The 21,191-nt window shown below is 41.8% G+C and overlaps 1 protein-coding gene across 3 annotated transcripts in view; it reads left to right on the forward strand.

Moving 5' to 3' along the window:
- The window catches only part of LOC115460610 (dual oxidase maturation factor 1-like), a 75,082-nt gene extending 66,623 nt beyond the window's left edge, over positions 1-8,459 (forward strand). For all 3 annotated transcript variants that reach the window (XM_030190374.1, XM_030190373.1, XM_030190375.1), the window contains exons 6-7: positions 2,125-2,339; positions 7,026-8,459. In XM_030190374.1, coding sequence (XP_030046234.1) covers positions 2,125-2,339; positions 7,026-7,210 — 400 coding nt within the window. In that variant the 3' untranslated portion in view covers positions 7,211-8,459. The remainder of the gene's footprint in view (positions 1-2,124; positions 2,340-7,025) is intronic.
- The last annotated feature ends 12,732 nt before the right edge of the window (positions 8,460-21,191 follow it).

Here is a 21,191-nt window from a genome sequence, read left to right on the forward strand (position 1 = left end):
GTGGGAGGGCTATCATGCCAAATTGCCACTACCGTCAGGCTAGCACATGCGCCCGGCGGTAATTTTGAGTTTGACGTGCGCCAAATCCCAATGGTAGAAAATAATTTTCTATTTTCTACCGCAGGTGGCGTTCCCAGCAGTAATAAGCATTTGGCGCGTGCTGCATAGTTACAGCACAGGAAGCACGTGAGCCCTTACTGCTAGGTCGGTGATGGTAAAGGCTCAGGCCGTAAATAGGCACGTGCTACTTTTAATTTCAGCGCATGCCCATTTCCCAGCCCATTAAAAAATAGCCTTTTTCCCAGCCGCAGTACAAAGTGGCCCAGCATGCGCCCAAAAGACACGCCCACACTACCAGAGGACACTTTTTATCACGGCTCAGTAAAAGGACCCCTTAGTTTGCAAAAATTTGCTTTAGACAATACTTGTATGAAATAGAAGTTAGTCACTTAAGAAATGTTTAAATAAGTAGGGTTTCAGTCAGAAGCGTAGCCAGATTGAGAAGCAGGAGAGTAGAGGGAGGACTGCGTAGGTGCAACGATCGGCGGAACCGGTTAAAAAATAGGTGCCGTCGCTGTCAGAAGTCTATTTGGGGGATCGGCCGCTCCCCTGGTGACCCATCTAGCTAAGCCACTGGTTTTAGCTTCCTTCGTTTCTGATCTAATAACACCTGGAAGCGAGTTGCAGGTCTTACCTTCTTGATGAGAAAAGAAAGAAGAATGAATTCATTTGTATTTTCTATTCACTGCAAATGAAAAATGAGCATCCAGTTGATTTATAGTGCAATAAACCCTTAGAGACAATAGGGAAGGCGCCAATGATGAGAAAAAGGGGAAAGATACCATGGATAATTCTGAATATTAAATGAACACAGTTTAAATGATAAACAAGCTCCTATTGGCAACCAATGTAGACTTCTTAAAAGGTGTATGTGTGGGGGGGGAGAGGGGAGGGGGAGGAATACCTGTTCCCAGTTCCATCCCTGGCATATCAGCCTGGCTGAAGTGTTCTGTATAGACTGTAATTATTCTCTCAATTTATCAGGGCAGCCTATGTAAATCACTTTACAGTACCCTAAATGAGCAAGCACAAGGCTTGCACAGCAATTCTAAAAGAGTTAGAATGAAGGTATTTTCTGATCTGGTGAAGCTGTTTTCCAAAACATTTTCTTACTTAAGAGATGACATGAGTTTCTAAGGACAGTGATGGATCAGTTGGTGTGTTTAAAACATATTTTTTTTACTGTAATTTTTAGGTGAAAGTGATTTATTTCTTTGTTTCCCTGGATGCTGTCATCAGCTGGAAGAACAGTTTATCTTAATTTGTTTAGCTGACATGAAGGAATGAGGAAAATATATCTAGTTGTCATAGATCAACCACACATCTACCACACAAAAGCTTCATGTTTACCGTGTCAAATATAGACTTCTAGATCTTCCTTTGTATTACATTCTTAGGCTTGGGACAAATCAGCTTGGGAGATGATATGAAAAAGCATTTACTGAGCCAATTTACATAAGGCCTCTACTTTTGCTGTTCATCTTAATTTCCCGCAGGGCCGCCAAGAGATTGGGCCGGGCCCGGGGCCCCGCCCCCTCCCCCCCCCAGGTCACCGCCACTCCCCCCCTCCGTCCGCCACTGGGCCGAGCCCCCTGCATTGAAATCACAGCGCCTCTCACCTCCGTGTGAAAGTGCTGCAGGCAGCAGGGCAGCAGATCGCCTCCCTTCAGCCCTCCTTCCCTCCTTGTGTCCCACCATCGCGGAAGTTACGTCAGACGAGGGCGGGACACAGGGAGGGAAGGAGGCCCGAAGGGAGGCGATCTGCTGCCCTGCTGCCTGCAGCGCTTTCTCACGGAGGTGAGAGGCGCTGTGATTTCAATGCAGGGAGCCTGGCCCAGTGGCAGATGGTCGACGATGGAGGGCGGGTGGGACTGCGGCGCTGGGCCCCCCTTGGAGGCCCGGGGAATTTTGTCCCCCCTGCCCCCCCCTCTCGGCGGCCCTGATTTCCCATGGAGGCTACTCCTGTATTCTTAGGCCTGCACCAGTCTGCAATTGTTTGTTTGGCATTTCCTCCCACCGAAATTTATCCTGGAAGCTTTAATCACTCTGTGAATTTTCTTTTAGGATGGCGTTCTGCACCTGGGTCATTTCCAATGTCCTCTTCAGCATGCAGACTGTTGAGTATGGTGCCTACATGATCCTAACCACTGCAGCCTTCATGGTCTTCTCGCTGCTCTCTTTCGGCACTGTGAGACACGCTTCAATGTGCAGTATGAAGTTTGGATCAGTCACCCTGCACACTGTCTTCGGAGGATCATTCTGGCTGACCCTAGCAACAAGTTAGTAAAGGCAGGGGCCAGGATTGTCAGAGGGTGGTTTCTGCATTTTGGGGATAATTATGCAAGGAACACCACAAAAGAGCCCTTATTGGTACCTATGGCCAATTGGTGCCTAATTTAACAATGAAGGGGTCTTTTTACTAAGCTGTGGTAAAAGGGTCCTCTGCTAGCACCAGCGTGTGTTTTTGATGCGCGATGAGGCCCCCATTTACTGCAGTGGGTAAAAGGCCGTCTCTTTTTTTTTTTCCTTAAGAAATGTTGTGCAGTAAGTGAACCACTTACTGCACAGCCATTTCAGGGGGGAACATTTACCTCCACCCATTGAGGTGGCAGTAAGGGCTCCCGCACTAACCCAGCGGTAACTGGGCAGCACGCAGCACTTTCCGATTACCACTGGGTAAACGCTGGCACTACAAAAAGAGAAAATATTTTGCAGCGCCAGAAATGGCACTCACTGGGGGTGGGAACTACCACCGGGTTGCTGTGTTAGCCCAGCGGTATTTCCTATTTGGCATGTGGTAAACCTGCAGTGGGCTTCCCACCCCTTACTAAAAGGGCCCCTAAGTTAGGTGAGCAACTGGCACTATTCTATAACTTCCACGCCCAACTGTGCACACTATTTCGAAATTTGGGTACACAACTTTATAGAATCCAGCCTTACTTGAGGATTTTCTATATATGGCGACTAAAAAATCAGTGCTGAAATCAGTGCCAACTAAGCGTATGCTATAATCGGTGCCTAGATTTAGGCACAGTATATAGAATACATTTGTTGATATATCAGCGCCTAAATCTATGCGCATCCATTTATACCATGCATGTAGAATCATTTATTTATTTATTTGTTGCATTTGTATCCCACATTTTCCCACCTATTTGCAGGCTCAATGTGGCTTACATTATGCCGTAGTGGCGATCGCCATTATCAGAATGAGAAATACAGAGTGGTATTGCATTAAAGTTTGTAAGTGACAGAGTACTTTAAGCAGTCAGGTATAGAGAGTTCATTTCCGGAATGAGAAATAAAGTGGTATTGCATTAAAGTTCAATGGTGACAGAGTAAATTATGCAATCCAGAATCGAGGGTTCAGTATAGGCGCAATAGGCCATATTATATAACTATGTGCGTAAATTTCAGAATGCCCATGAAATGCCCATTTCCCTGCCCATAACCGCACCTCTTTTTGCCTGCGCACATTAGAAGTTCGGCGCACTTCATTACAGAATATGCTTAGTGAGATGTGCACATAAATTCTAATCAGTGCCAATTAGTGCTCATTATTGCTTGTTAAGTGCTGTTATCAGCACTCATTAGCTTGTTAAGTTATGTGCATTGTTATAGAATCCACGCCAATTTTGGTGCGGATCTCTAGGCGTGCTATATAGAATCCAGGGGATTATTTGTAGCTAGTTCTACCCAATATGCAGGTATAAATTATTCATATAAGTATACATTATGCATATAGGTAAAATATCCAAATATCAGGGCTTTTTTGTACATATGGACTAGGGAAGGAGTTCTATAAGGGGTGGTCAATACTGGGCACCAAAAAGAAAAATCGGTGTCAAGCGCAATTCTATAAAGGGTGCTCACCCTTTATAGAATTGTGCCTAACTCCAAATCCTGTGCCTAACTTTAGGTGCCAAATTTACGCCTGCTGAAACCTGGTAAAAATTCTGGCACCCAAGTAAGGCGCACCGAGGCTGTATTCTGTAATACCATGCACTACCTTTCGGGATGCACCTGACACACCCATGGCCACTGCCCATTGGAGTTAAGCGCTTGTACAGTCAGGCCTTATAGAATAACGCGCAGCAAGATGTGCCCGCATATTTTAATGAGTGCCAGTTCAATACTTGGTTGTCAGCATCCAATTATTGATAGTTAAGGGCTCGTTACTCATTTAACTTTCACATACATAACATTGTAAAACCAATCGGCCTAAGAGTTAACCAAACATGTTTTTGTTTATATACATATTTGCCCACAGAAGCCTTCTTATTTGAAGGAGGTCTGGTTTCAAACTCAGGCACAACAGCATCACAACCTGTAGCTAAAATGTTTATTTTCAGTTTACAATATAATTTACAATTATATCTTTATTTTATTTTTGCTATATGTCTAGTGTGAAAAAGCAAAGGAGAAAGAAAAAGCAATTATAGCATAACTGTTATAATAATTGTTATACTGTTAAGAAAATTGTATGTTTGATGTTAAACTGTACTTACTGTACACCACCTTGGATGAATCTCTTCATAAAGGCAGTTAATAAATCCCAATAAATAAATACATCACAGATGCCCATACACTTTTGAGAGTGCAAATCTGGGTGTCATATATAGAATCCAAGGGCATGTGTGTGAGATCCTGACTATCTTTACAATATGTATATGTCATACCTGGTCTTCCCACTTCTGAGTCAAATGTATGATCTATACATATACGAGTTAACTACCAGTGGCTGTATGCATGAAGCCCCTTTTTACATACAGGGGTCAATTTTATTAATGGTGCCGAAAGCCCCCAGCTTAAGTGGTATTCTGTAAGCCATGCCTAAAGTTCAGCATGGTTTATAGAATAACGTGTAAGTGGAGAGGTTGCATGTAAAGTTAGGTGTCGCCATTTGCACCAACAAAAATGTGGTGCAAATACGCATGCCTGAATTTATGCACGGAGCACCTATATTCTATAATTATGCACGTAATCATGCCCCGATCCGCTCATGACCCTCCTATTTCCATGCCCCCTTTTGTGGGCCACACATAAATTTTAGGCACGTAAGTCCCAATTAAATCTAATTACTGCCAAGAATTGTTACAAAGCCAATTATTGGCACTAATTGGCTCATTATTCTGGGGCACACCTAAATTTGAATGCGCAACGTCTGACAACTTTTATAGAATCGGGGGGAGAATGTTGAGATCCGAATTCAGAGTTCAGATCAATTCTAGCAGTATTTTACAAAAATCTCTGCTAAATGCAGAAAATTTTGCAAAATACCTATGGGGACATCAGGTGTGCACATGTATTTGACTCCACATGCAGCAAAGAGCAGCCATTTCACAACTTACATAAGTACATAAGTATTGCCATACCCTCCCTCCTCCAATACACAAGATAGGGAGGACTAGACCACCAGGGACCCCTCACTGGGGGACTAGGAGGGGGCTGGAGACCCACCGGATCTCCAGCCCTCCATGAACCTGGGGGGGAGGATCGTCGGGGGGGGGGAACCGGAGGTCCAGCGGACCTCCAGCCCCCCTGTCACTGGGGGGGGGGGGGGGGGTTGGTTGGTCACCTTTGCTGGGGGAGTTAGGGGGGGCTGGAGACCCACCGGATCTCCAGCCCTCCCTAAACCTGGGGGGGGGGGGGGATCATCAGGAGGACCGGAGGTCCACCGGACCTCCAGTCCCCTGTCACTGGCAGGTTTATTGTTGGGGGGAAGGGGGGCCTGCCAGCATGCAAATGCATGCTGGACAGGGATCACCATTCCTCTCCAATGATCTGCAAAACCTAACGCCAGCTCGGATCTAGCGTAGGGTTTGACGCAGCCAGTGACCCAATCTTTGGCGCGCTGGCCGCTGATCATTGGGGAGGAATACCTAATGCCCTGTTTAGCATGCATTTGCATGCTAGTTGCATTCAGAGCCCTTGAGCGCATTGTTTCACGCGCTTGAGGGCTCTGATCATGGGGCGTTAGCAAACGCCGGCGCTAGTATGGCACTAACAGCCCTTGCGCCGGCGTTTGCTTCTGATCATCCCACTGTTAGTTCTGACATCTGCAAACATAGCACGAATCAATAAATAAGTCCCAAACTCAATAACACCTACTAAATTGAAAGAGAAGTTACTTCCTACATGCAGGCAGAGTTAAATTAAGGCATGGGCAAACAAGGCATGTGCCTAGGGCCCAAATATTTAGAAGGGGATCTCTCAGATGTGGTATTCAGTGGCTTCCAAGGCAAATTTTTGCTCTGGTAAGTCAGGTGCCAGCACAAAGAAAAGTAAAGAGGAACCAGAGCCACCATTTCCACTTAGAGGTCTGTCTGTTCTCCCCACCCCTACGCATTGTCCTCCAGTCAGCAAGAGGAGTCAGCGAGCAGCACTTTGTACATGCTGTTTCCTCCTCTGCCGTCAAGCCATATGGGTCCCTGTTTGTGGGCATTTAAAATGAATTTCTGTTATGATTGGCAGGCAAAAGGGAACCCAATACACTTGTTGTCTCGGCCCACCAAAGGGTTAATCCTGCCCCGCTTGTTGGAATCAGTGGATCCATATGGGCACTGTTCTCCTAAATGACCTGATGCAGAGTGAGTTACTTCACACCATTCTGTCTCATGATTTTGTGACTTTCCAAATTGTTTTCACAGAATTAGCAGGGAAGCCTCCGTAGTATTCACTTTTCATAATCTTGCTTTTGGTGTGAGGTACCCTGGGCAAGTGCCATACAAAACTTGCCTGAATCTCTTCATAAAGTCAGTTAATAAATCCCAATAAATAAATGAAAGAAATAAGTGCAGGCTTTTTAATTGATAAAAGGTAAGGGTTACTACTGTGAAAATATATTGCGGATGCTGTTTCCTTTTTGATGCCTGTTGTAAAATTGACTTGTTTAGTTGGAAAGCAGTATCTCTGTAATGATATGGCTAGTTTTCAATCATTAAAATGCCTGTTTGTATTTACAGGTTTGCTTTGCACCTTGATCGGAGTGATCCTGATTTTAATGCATCGCATCAAACCAAAGACATTGAAATGGTTGTTTAATTTGACAGAGAATGATGAGCCCAACAGTTTTGAGAAATACAAGATGGAAGAGAGCTGTTCTGATGACTCTGATTCTCCCTGCATGCAGTTACGCAGAATGTCCTGATTTTTTTCTCGAGAGATTTTACATAGATGATACCCTAGCCACAAAATGCAGCATAAGACTATCTCAAGATTTACCTGTTTCAGCAGAACTCCTGATTTTTACTTTCCATTGAAACTTTCTCGGCCTTTGAGGCTTTAGCTCTTTGCCTGTGGTAAGTTGGATCCTGTTTTCAGCATGGCCTGGACATATGCAGACTTTCACCACATGCTAGGTTTTCAAGGATCTAACTGGTCTTCTAACAAGAATACAGGTCTTGTCTGGCCATGACTGAATGTTTCCCATCCAGGACTAGAATCTGGAGCATTCCATTTGAGAGAGAGCAGCTCTACATTTCTTTCGCAGCATTTCTCATCTTTTACCACTAAAGGGTCATCGTAAGGAGTATCAGCACCTATAGGCAAAGGATACAATATTAGAGCATTGTGTTGGTTGAACTTCTGTTGGTAGGCGGATGATACAAAGTCCAAAGTCGCAAGCTCAAGTTAGATACAAAAGTTGACCAAAAAACATTCACTACGGGCAGAAGATAAGTCTTGTTTGGGCTGTACTGCCACTTGCATCAATGCTGTTTATTGCCTTGCACAAAGAAGTAATGAACTGAAGATTCAGTTGAAATTAATGGAACCTCTTGCCGCTTTTCCCCAGGCAGGTCGAGACCAGCTTTATAACCTCCTCCTCCCAGACAAATACACTTGTCAATGGACTGCAGTTTATACAGCTCAGTGCCAATAGAGACCCAAAAGACATACATAGCCTTTCTGGATTACAACTGCAGCTGAAACAGAAATCCACATGTGGTTTGCTTAAAGGCACAGTGCACTGTTACACAATGGAAAGGAAACTAATAAAGAGGCCATAGATGGGGGGGAGGGGGATTTTTAAGGCTGTACCTTTCTGGTTCTGTATGGATTTTTTACAGCAGTGTTTCTCTAGAATCATATACTGTGAGCATATGGATGAACCAATTAGGTGTTATTAGTTGCCACATTTCTAGTAGTATGTTTAGGAAATGGTATAAAATCAGTAGGGAAAATCTCATTTTCAGAAATTGGATCCTGCACCTGATACGATACAAGTTTCACTGGTCAGTGTGGACATGTTTTTTCACGGCTCTCAGGTTCCCTGTCATGTGCAGTGATGTTGCCCATCATCAGTCTCATCTTCCTGAGACCTTTGAATGTTGAGGCCGTTTCATTTTATTTTTTTTATTTTTGTTACATTTGTACCCCGCGCTTTCCCACTCATGGCAGGCTCAATGCAGCTTACATGGGGAAATGGAGGGTTAAGTGACTTGCCCAGAGTCACAAGGAGCTGCCTGTGCCTGAAGTGGGAATTGAACTCAGTTCCTCACCACCCTAGCCACTAGGCCACTCTCAGGAACAGGAAAACTGCAGTAAATGATACTCAGCATTTTATTTTTAATTGCTAGACGTAGGCTTGACTGACATGTGTACACAGTAGCATACACCTCAAAAAATACATAGACTTGGGAGAAACTCATTGTCTTCCAATCTTACATCAAATAGGTGAATAACTTAGTGAATTCTGATATTAAATCAGAAAATGTTGAAGCTGCCGATGATCTTGGTCATGGTTTTCCAAGCTTCTTTATTTTTTCATTTTTTGATGTGACATTGTATAGTTTTTTTTGAGCCATGGCAATACAGTATTATGACTTTCTAATAAGAGACCATACTGTGTATAAATGTGTTTACTGACCCATCTAAAATCACTTTTGGGATCCAGTATGATATGGTAGGATCCAAATATTATTATTATTATTACATTTGTACCCCGCGCTTTCCCACACAATGCAGGCTCAATGCAGCTTACATAGGCTTACATAGGATTCAGTTTAAAAGGTTCGATAGGAGCCAGCATCAGATAGTGGGTTGTGCTCGCTGTGAAAAATGAAATGGTCTGTCTACATGGTGGAACATTCATTATGCCACATAAGATTGTAACTTTAGGATAGTTACCATAATACATCAAACTATTGAAACAGAAACAAGTATCGGAAAGTATGAAACCTGTTTGCAATTAGAATTAAGTTGCATGACCCAGAAAAAATTGCAACCTCCAACTGTGGAAGGGTTGCTCAATAGTTCTAGGAATCAGCAGATCTTCTGGAGCTTATGGGTTCTATTCATAGCCCAACAACTATTGGTCCTTGCATGACTACGGATGTACTTCATAGTCTAACAAAATCTCTCTCTTTGACCCATGGAGGCCACCACGCACAGTGACAGGCATTATAGGGTTAGAGTTACTAAAAAAAATGGTCCTCTTGAAGTTAAGTAATTATTAAGCACAATGAGGTCCAATTTGAGTGAAAGGTACTGCAGAAAAGGTAGGTCAGGGGTCAAATCACAATCCTGCAGAGCAGCAAAGCTGCTTGGTTTTCAGGATAACCCTAATAAATATGCTTTCTTTCCTTCCTAATGAGTAACTCTATTTCACTCTAGTTACAAGATCAATACCTTTCACAAAAGTAACTACAACCACTGTTAAACTTTATTAGAAAAAATTATCATTGAAAATTTTTTTTCAAAACTTTAACCTAATCAGCTTCCCCTTGCTGCTTACATCAAAAACACACTCATACTCATTCAACCCAATCATTCACACTCATCCACTATTAAAATAGCATCACACTCATTCTTCTGAAGGACTAAAGAAATACCCATACCATACTACATAAACAATATTTTTTTTTGCAGCTTCATTACTTTTGTATTGTTCATATGTTAACAATTGTAGTACTACTGTAATATATGTTAAAGATGACTATCTTATCCAAATATCATCATTATTATGAAGTATATGACCATCATGTAATGCACTTTGAAAGAGACCAGCTCAGTCAATACTTATTGCATGTATGTCCGTCAATATATCCCGAAGTCCTTAGAACCTTCAGTGATCAAGTGAAAAATTTATGTCCACCAACTTGTAGCATTTGCTGTGCTCTTACAGCCAGGCAGCACTCATCTCAGTTTCCATGCTTAGTAGTTCACTCATTGAAGCTAGCGTCAAACCCAACGCAGTTGCTGCGCTTCACCAAAATGCATTATAGGTAGTGTTGCAGTGTATGTAGTTATATTTTAATATTATTTAAAAATATTTTTGATAGGTAATTTAAGTGAAATAAAGCAATGGTAAATTTGTCTTTCATAGTTATGTTTATTGATTTATGAATATTCATTAGAGATATCCTGAAAATTTGACTTGCTTGCGACCCTCCGGAACTGCACTGTGACCCCTTTGGATTAGATGTTCAGAGCTTTACATGACAGTGAGGTGCCTAAAACTACAATACAGACAATGGAGAGGAATCTGGGAAACATCTTAATATTTTATTTTATTTTATACAGCACTTACAGCCCGCTAATACCATTGCAGTTCACTGCAGGTTACAAAATAAGACGTGAACACAATGTTCAGACTACAATACAATACCATAATAAACATAAAATAAAAAGTCTTAATTAAAGGATCCTACTACAAATTTATCGAACAAAAAGGTCTTAAGCATCTTTCTGAACTTAAGCAAGTCAGGACCTTGCTTCAGCTCCAAAGGCAATGAATTCCAAAAAACTGGAGCTTGATAAGGAAGAGAAGATGATAAAATTTCCTTTATACCTGACATTCCTGACTAATGGAAAAGATAACAAACATTGGGCCCTTACACGGTTCAAAAAGATAAAAAGGGAACTCTCCCTGAAGCATCCTGTAGACTCTAACACCTAACTTAAAATAAATCCGAGCCTCTACCGGAAGCCAATGAACATTCAAGTAATAAGGTGAAAGAGGCTCAAACTTATTCGAAGAATAAATCAAGCGCACAGCTGCATTCTGAACTGTTTGCAGGCCTTTTAAATAGGCTTTAGCACAGCCCAAGAACATAAGGTTACAATAATCAAGAATAGACATGATTAATGTTTGCACCACAAGTCTAAAGACTGAGATGTCAAAATAATTTCTAAGACAACAAAGTTTTTTCAGTTGATAAAAGGATTTCCTAATGACCGAGTTAATTTGTGGTTTCATACTTGGAGGGGCATTTTCAAAAGAAACATCTAAGTCAGAATTTGGACATTTTACAAAGACGTCCAAATTCCGAGCGGGGAAGAAAGTCATTTTCGAAAAAGATGGACATCTATCTTTTGTGTTCGAAAATCATGGATTGTCATCATGGATGTCCTGTGATTTGGACGTTTTTGGATTTGGATGTCTTTGGTTTTCTGCCATTTTCAACAAAAAAAAAGTCTAAACTCAAGCCATTGGGACATAGGAGGAGCAAGCATTTTTAGTAGACTGGTCCCCCTGACATCCCAGGACAGCAATAGGGCACCCTAGGGGAGCAATGCAGTGGACTTCATAAAATGCTCCCAGGTACACATCTGACCATTGCTCCCTTACCTTGTCAGCTGAGTCCCCCAAAACCCAATACCCCGAACTGTACATCACTACCATAGCCCTTACAGGTGAAGGGGGCACCTATATGTGGGTACAGTGGGTTTATGGTGAATTTTGGAGGGTTCACAGTTTCCTCCACAAGTGTAACAGTTAGGGGGAGGTAGGAGCCTGGGTCCACTTGTCTGAAGTGCACTGCACCTACTACTAAAGTTCTCCAGGGACCTGCATGCTGCTGTAATGGACTTGAGTATGACATCTGAGGCTGGCATAGAGGCTGGCAAGTAATGTTCTTCATCACAATTTTTGAAGTTGGGAGGGGATTAGTGACCACTGGGGGAGTAAAGGGAGGTCATCCCTGATTCCCTCCAGTGGTCATCTGGTCATTTGGGGCACCTTTTGTGCCTTATTCGTAATAAAATTGGTCTAGCTCAAAATGTTTAAGTTTTAGTGCTGGACATTTTTGCTTTGTACCATTATGGCTGAAAGAAGTCCGAGTCTTAGGAACGCTCAAGTCCCGCCTTGAACATGTCCCTGATATGGCCCCTTGAGATTTGGAAATCCTTCTGACAGACTTTGGAGAAAAACGTCCAAAATGAGGTTTCAATTATACCAGGGGCGTAGCCAGACTTCGGCGGGAGGGGGGTCCAGAGCTCGAGGTGAGGGGCACATTTTAGCCCCCCCTGGTGCCAACACCCCCCCCCCCCGCCGCCATTGCCGACTTTGCCCCCCCCCGCCGCCGACCCTCTTGACCCCCCTCCCGCTGCCAACCCACCGTCGCCTATCTTTGCTGGCGGGGGACCCTGACCCCCGCCAGCCGAGGTCCTCTTCTTCTCGCAAAAGGCTTCCTTCTGTTTCTGATGTCCTGCACGTACAACGGGCAGGACATCAGACTCACAGAACAAAGCCTTGCAGATCTGCAAGGCTTCGTTCTGTGAGTCTGACGTCCTGCTCGTTGTACGTGCAGGACGTCAGAAGCAGAAGGAAGCCTTTTGCGAGAAGAAGAGTACCTCAGCTGCGGGGGTTGGGGTCCTCCGCCAGCAAAGGCAGGCGATGGTGGGTTAGCGGCGGGAGGGGGGGTCGGGCGGGTCGTCGGCAGGGGGGTCCAGGGCCCCCCATGCCCCACATAGCTACGCCACTGGATTATACCGATTTGGACGTTTCTGTGAGATGGACGTCCAAAAGCTGACATGTCACTTTTTGGACATCTATCTCTTTCGAAAATGAGCCTGTTAATGTACTATCAATCACCACCCCCAATAATTTGGGCTCTGTCATAAAAGTAAAACAATCTGATCTAGCAAATACATTTTCAAACATAAAAATTAAACATTTCAATAGAGTCAGACAGCTAAATGTAGATGGCCAGAGAGTAGGGCTGCTTAAAGGAGTGACCTTGCAATTAGGCACTTAAATAATTCTCATTATATCAGAAATCTAATTCTATCAAACCAAAAAGCAGAAATGTAAACAACCACAAATCTAACTAAAACTTAGGAGATGTAAGTGTAAGATGATAGTTCTTTTTCTTTTTTGATCCAATGCAGCTGGAATTTGGGCTTTGGTCTGGCACCATAAGCCTAGGAATTTTCCCCTTTTTTTATATGTCCCTCTCCCCAAAACACTAATGTACTGACCCAATTGATTTCCCATAGATTAGTGGCTCCTACGTTTTCTACAGATATAAATTAGCTTATAGCAAGCTTTCTACATGACAATGAGATAAGCCTCTGGTGAAAGAGAAAATTACACTTTAATGAGGTGTAGTTATCTTTTTTGCAAAAGTGAACTTGTGAAGCCTTTGGTGCATATTAATTTTCATAAAATTCATACCTAATTTTCTACTTTGCATTCCTTTCCCTGCAGAAAGGTCCAGTGAAAATCTGTGTGGAAGAACGCCGAAATCCCACGAAGACTACACAGCAGTAGAAAGGCAATGGTGAGGTGGGCCACGGACTCAAGAGACCAGGACAACAGTCTTGGATCTTAAAACGTTTATTGGTTAGGGACTCGACACAGTACTGTGTTTTGGCCACAGGTCTGCTTCAGGAATCTTATTTATGTAAACACACATACAAATCTTCAGTGTAAAGTATTCCTTAAATGCAGGTACAATAGGTTGGTCTTTAAAACGACCTTTGTAACATAGTAGATGACGGCAGAAAAAGACCTGCACGGTCCATCTAGTCTGCCCACGATAAACTCATATGTGTATACCTTACCTTGATTTGTACCTGTCTTTTTCAGGGCACAGACCGTATAAGTCTGTCCAGCAGTATTTCCCGCCTCCCAACCACCAGTCCCGCCTCCCATCACCGGTTCTGGCACAGTCCCCGTATAAGTCTGCCCTCCCCTATCCTAGCCTCTCAACCACCAACCCCTCTTCCCCCCGCCACCCAATTTCAGCTAAGCTTCTGTGGATCCATTCCTTGTGAAAGTCAAGCATAAGTGCTGGATCCATGTGTCTATGAACAAGCGGCGAAATGTAGTACTGTGTCGAGTCTCTAGCCAATAAATGTTTTAAGACCCAAGACTGTTGTCCTGGTCTCTTGAATCCATGGCCCACCTCCCACTGCCTTTCCACTTTCCCTGCAGAAAGTCATTATTTATGAAGTTAGAAACATAGAAACATGACGGCAGACAAAGGCCATATGACCCATCCAGTCTGCCCATCCTCTGTAACCCCTAATTCTTCCTGTTCATAAGCGATCCCACAGGCTTATCCCATGACTTTTTGAATTCTGGAACAGTCCTCGACTCCACCACCTCCACCGGGAGGCCATTCCATGCCTCCACCACCCTTTCTGTGAAATAATACTTCCTTAGGTCACTCCTAAGCCTATTCCCTCTTAAGTTAAATAAACTTTTTCACGTTAATGCAATCTTCTCCCCATTCCCATCCCCATTTCCCACACAGTTAGGGTAAAGTTCTTGTATATAGGCTGCATATTGACATATTTGTCTTCAGTGAAAACTTCATGTGAAATAACAGACAAAACATAAAATGCCAGAAGATTGGCATACTGTCTTCTGTTCATCTTTTGTGCACCTTGCCCCATTCACATAAAAACACACAGGTAAATGCATCAGCCTCAAAATCAGGTTATTGCAGTGATAGTCCTAGGCTGACAGGCATGAACCAAGACTCCTTTTGGATCCCTGCAGTCATAGACCTGGGATCTGACCACTAGCTGTCAACCTTAAACAATGACTACAATTCCCTCCCTCCAGGGCTATGAATATCACCTCTGCAGCATTCCTAGCTCCAGTAGACCTGCAGAGCAGTAGAGCTTGAGGATGGAACAGAGGTCTTCTTTATGGCAGTGAACAGCACTGTCAGGGAGCTGCAGTGCTACTGAACTGATGATCATCACAAAAACTCAGTCTTACTGAAAGATATTGTTTGAGGTTTTGAGGCTATATCGTGGCATACATACTAGCGGTGGACTGTATTCCTTCTTTCTTTGAGTTTGATACTCAATTATCCTATGCATTTATGCACCACAAATTTAGGCATCTAAGTGCCCCATTTGAATATCCAACTGGTTAACCAGATGAAGTTGCAGATACCTAATACTTATTGAAAACTGGTGCCATTTTCGGTGTGCTTAAACCTAGTCTCTAAAACCCAACTTGGGCATACTTTGCTATGAGTTACCCTGGGTTGTCAACAGTATGCCTGAAAGATAGCTGCTGCAGACATCCTAAGGTTAGCAATAGTAATGCTATCTTCTGTATCTACTGAGTGAGTGCAAGGATGATTTTCTCAATAAGATGGTCTTTCACTAAGCGGCGGTAAGTCCAATGCGGGCTTACCACTCGCTAATCTGGAAGTACCACGGGGCTACAGCAGCAGCCTGAGCGAAGGCCCCCTTTTACCACAGCTTAGTAAAAGGGGCCTTAAATTTGGTGCCTTTCTAAACCAGAGCCTGATACAATTCATCACGACCCAGTGCTACAACCACATGAGCTCCAGACACACACTCTAAATGTGCTGAACTGATATGTTGAAGGATTTAATTTATTATTTTAAAAAATAATAATAAAAATAGTTAAAAAAAAACAAAAAAAATCTGAAGTTCTCTCCCTTTTTTGTTTTAATATGTTTATACTGTATTTTTGACAATGCATGAAAAGTAATTTGAACAATATTTTAATGACACAATGACATTTTCTAAGACTTATTATAAGAATCCATTAATAAAAGACTTTATGAGGTTTCTCTTATTAGATTTGTCTCTTGTGATTGCATTTTTAAAAAATCTGTCATGCCATTAATTTTAAGATGATCATCTTACATGAGTTGGCATTACTTAGGGAACTGCATTGAAAGGAATTTTCTATCCATCCTTAGAATTTTGCATTATGAAAAATGGTACTGACACATCAGCTGCACGTCAAGAGTTCACATTGGTATCCTTAGCTCATGTTCAAAGTCCACTTCAAAGGAGATGGAGAGCGATTATCAGAGGGGATGTGAAGAAGAAAGTCTCTTCCCTCAGACATTGATATGTTCCATCCAAACCCTTTTGCCCTATAATCTCCCCCAACCCATCCCACACCCCAAGTCCTATTCACTCACCCATGACACAACACACTTTATTTCATAGTATAACAGAGATGCAGCTTTATTATATACAAGGCCAGAATAAGTTGGCATTGGGGTGCCTACACTTAGACACCAACAGTTACGCCAAGTCAATGGCAGTTATAACTTTTGGTGCCTAATTGTGCCCTGGTGTGTGTGTAACTTACAGCTTTCTATAAGATACATGTGTATTCTGTACTCTGCCCACATTTACACCACCTCGCACTTATGTACCGAGCCCCAGATTCTATATATTGCACCCACATTTGGGCACCTAAATTGCATGCAACCCCAAGATTCACACACAACATAATTGGCCATTACCTAGCAATAAGTGGCCGCTAACAACTAATTATTGGCATTAATTGGCACCATTTAGGATTTGCGTGCACATCTAGCTGCACTATTCTATAACACATGATGGCCAAATTCCATTACGCACCACTGAAAAGGGGGAGGGACAAAGACATGCCAGGGTCATTCCAAAATGTTGCACGCTTTGTTACAGAATACTGAATCTCTCCATCCAACTTGGTCACCAGCGTTTACACCAGGTTTCAGTAGGTGTAAGTCTGGCGCCCAAAATTAGGGCACATGAATCAGCACTAAGAGGTCCTTTTACTAAGCCACAGGAAAAAGTAGCCTGCAGTAGTGTAGACGCGTGTTTTGGGTGCACACTGGGACATTTTTTTTTACCGCAGCTGGGGAAAAAGAGCTTTTTTAACGGGCAGGAAAATGGGTGTACACTGAAATTAAAACTAGCACATACCTGTTTACAGCCTGAACTCTTACCGCCACTCATTGACTTAGCGGTAAGGGCTCATGCACTACCACCGCAGTAACCATGCAGTTCATGCCAACTGCTGATTAATGCCAAGAACATTCCCCCACCCCCGTGGTACAAAAATAGAAAATTAGTTTCTACTGCGGGATGTGGTGCACGCCAAACTCAGAATTACCGCTGAGCGCATGCGCTAGCCCAGCGGTAGTGCTGATTTGGCTTGCGCTACCCACACATTAGCCCTCCTGTGCCTTAGTAAAAGAGCCCCTAAGTGCGATTTATAGAATCTCACTTAGCACCAATCTCTGCCGCCCATTTTTGAGCGCGATTTATAGAATCTGGCCCTAAGTGATGATGGTGTGTATGTTACAGAACAGCATCTAACATATGCATAATTGCCAATTAGTGGTGCCAATCACATGCATAAGTGCTATGAATCTGTAATTATGCACCAATTTATAGAATTGTTCTTTATGAATGTAACTTTTCCCAGTACCAACTAGCAGCTTTATTAGTGTGTGGGCAAGTTTGCAAGGGTAAATTTTCAAAGCAAAATTGCATGTGTAAATTCGCTTTGAAAACTGCTGTAACTTATACATGAATCAGCCCACAAATGTATGGGGACAGTCATAAAAATTACTCCCTTACAGTTTATTTAGTTTGTATTAGAAAAACTTAAAAATGCTTAATCTTAAAATATGTTTTTTCCTACATCTATCAAAGATAGTATTACATCACTTCATTGCACTCTCTAAGACAGTGTTTATCAAAGTTCTGTGGTCATGACTCCAATAGTGTGGTCACAGAAATCACACAACCCAGGAGGTCTATCTTCCATCCATGCTGCTGCACCTGGGCCACCTACAGTATCACAGCTGACACAGCCATCATCTCCCACCTTCTGTGGAGCCCAAACAGGCCTAATGATAGATTTGGCTCAATGGGAAGCATAGGTCAATGAGTTTTTTTCAGCCCACCCTAGTTGTGGGTTTTGTGACCCCATTTGGGGGTCGCAACTCACAGTTTGGAAAGCCCTGATCTAGAATGTAAGATTACTGTGTATACATTCTGAGTACAATGCTGAAATCATGAGACAAGATAACGTCCTTAAGCCTTACAAAGTTCTTCTAATTAGGTATGTTCACCATTCAGAATCTACAACAGAGGTCTCTCCTTCAATGTTTGTGATTCTTAAACTGGTGCAGATTGCAGGAAATCCCAAATGAATATGTATATTTACTGCTGCGGGTTAAATTTCTTAATTATCGGTCAATCTACCAAATACCTATCACTCTATTATGACCTAATCACCATTTATCAAAGTTAATACTAAATATTATTACAAACAACTTACTTTATTTAAATCAAACATAGTTACTAGTAAATATTTAACAAACTAATAATACAAGGATTGTGTTCTGTATTAATACTTATGATACTCAATGTAGTTCTTCAAATTCTCATAAACTATTAAAAGTCAGATGATTTATTTTCATTCCAAACGATGAAATGTTGAATCTTCCATCCTATAAATCACCGATGAGTATCAGTCACTTGTCCATCAATAAACAGGAAACAAAATCCAAAAGTAGAAGAAATTCACAGTATCCTCGGGGTGGGTCAGTATCCTCTGAAACCAATGACTCCACTCACTCCGGATCCTTTTATCAAAATTCCTTCACAACGATGTTTTATTCCACATTCATACATATATATATCCACAGATCTCAACACAGGCCGTGTTTCATTATAACTTCTTCAGGAGATCCTACATACAAATATACAACATCACTAAACATATCAACAATCTCAAATAACCATACAAACAACATTTTCTTAAGACTCTTACCAGCCACATTAGAACACTGGGTTCATAACAGGAAATCTCTTCCGATAGCATGTAATGTGGTAATTAGTTTGAATAACCTAACTTTATGTGAACTACTACTTTTATACAGACATCAGTAATGCCCAATCAACCTCCTTATTAAGGCCATATGGGTGCACAGTCCCCCAATTAAAGATGAAACGTTGCTCCCTTCGAATGAGTTCACGTTCAACATTGCCAAAACCTCCCTGCAAGCAATTAATGACAACAAACTGCAAATCATCCACTGAATGATTATGTTGTAGCCAATGGCTAACCAAAGGCGTTTCTATTTTCTGTAATCGAATATTACTCAAATGTTGAGCAATGCGCAATTTGATTTTCCTTGTAGTTTCTCCTATATACCATAGCCGACAAGGACAGCATATGGCATAAACTACATTTTGTGTGTTACAATCTGTATGAGATCGTAACACAAAATATCTATTTAAGGATTGTACCCAAATCAGTAGGATCAGATGTCAATAATTTATAAGAGGTATTATCTAATAACTGAGATAGAGCTTCTTGTACATATTGACTAGTATCTTGTACAACAACCGCACCCCCTTTATCGGCACGAGTTATAACTACAGATTCATCCTGTTTTAACTCATATAATGCTGTTTTCTGCAATTTAGTTAAATTGTAACGAACAGGTATATGTTGTTTCCTGCGTGGGGTCCCTTTTTGAACCTTTGTCTCAATTCTTAGAATATTATTTACATCCACACATGGTGCATATACAATCGTATATCAAGGATTCCGGTGATATGCTAGAGTTTTTGAATAAGATACAGATTCCTTGTGATCAGCAAATTATTATGTTGACATTGGATGTGACATCGCTTTATACGAGTATTCCGCAAGAAGCATGTTTGCAGATTATTGAACGTGCTTTAGAGCAGCAAGATCTATCTCGATCTAAGATCCAGTTATTGTTACAGATGGCGACTTTTGTTGTAGAAAAAAATTATTTTCGATTTATTGATCAATTTTACTTACAAGTAAAAGGAGTCGCCATGGGGGCTACTGTTGCCCCGGCGGTTGCTTGTTTATACATGGCGATGTTTGAATCCTTATATGTGTATACGTCCATTTACAATATGTCTCATTTAGTCACTTGGAAAAGGTATATCGACGATATATTTATTATGTGGTCGGGGACTGAAAATGAGTTACGTGCCTTTATGGAGTATTTAAATGAGTGCGATCCTAATATTCGGTTTGTGGTACAATCCAAAGGTTCGAAAGTACAGTTTTTGGATATAGATATACAGCTGGTGAATGGCCAGTTTATCACAGGAGTGTTTAGGAAGACTACGGATAAGAATGCCATTTTACATTTTAATAGCCACCACCCGAGGAAGTTGAAAGAAAGTATTCCCATAGGTCAGTTTTTAAGAATTAAACGGCTATGTTCTAGTCCTGTAGAATTTGATCAACAAGCGATATCTATGGCTAAGAGATTTCAAAAGCGTGGTTATCCACAATATGTGATAAAATCGGCTCATAAATGGGCAAAATATGTACAAAGATGTTGGCTGAATAACAAGGCACCCCCTGTGAATACATGTGCTTCCCAGGTTAACTGTATTCTTCCTTTTTATAAGTAGACACAGGCGATACAAGATATCATTCTTAAACATTGGTCAGTATTATCCCTCCATCATAGTTTACAAACTAGACCAAGATTTGCATGCAATCATGAAAAAAACATAGGGGAAATCTTATCCAAGAAAAAATTCTATCGACGTGATAGCCAGCAGGAAGTGGGTGGGCACACCGGTTGTAATTCTTGTGTGTACTGTAAACATGCTTTATGTACGAATCAGATTTGGGTACAATCCTTAAATAGATATTTTGTGTTACGATCTCATACAGATTGTAACACACAAAATGTAGTTTATGCCATATGCTGTCCTTGTCGGCTATGGTATATAGGAGAAACTACAAGGAAAATCAAATTGCGCATTGCTCAACATTTGAGTAATATTCGATTACAGAAAATAGAAACGCCTTTGGTTAGCCATTGGCTACAACATAATCATTCAGTGGATGATTTGCAGTTTGTTGTCATTAATTGCTTGCAGGGAGGTTTTGGCAATGTTGAACGTGAACTCATTCGAAGGGAGCAACGTTTCATCTTTAATTGGGGGACTGTGCACCCATATGGCCTTAATAAGGAGGTTGATTGGGCATTACTGATGTCTGTATAAAAGTAGTAGTTCACATAAAGTTAGGTTATTCAAACTAATTACCACGTTACATGCTATCGGAAGAGATTTCTTGTTATGAACCCAGTGTTCTAATGTGGCTGGTAAGAGTC

This window comes from Microcaecilia unicolor, chromosome 1 (genome assembly GCF_901765095.1).
Source record: "Microcaecilia unicolor chromosome 1, aMicUni1.1, whole genome shotgun sequence".
Classification (NCBI taxonomy): domain Eukaryota; kingdom Metazoa; phylum Chordata; class Amphibia; order Gymnophiona; family Siphonopidae; genus Microcaecilia; species Microcaecilia unicolor.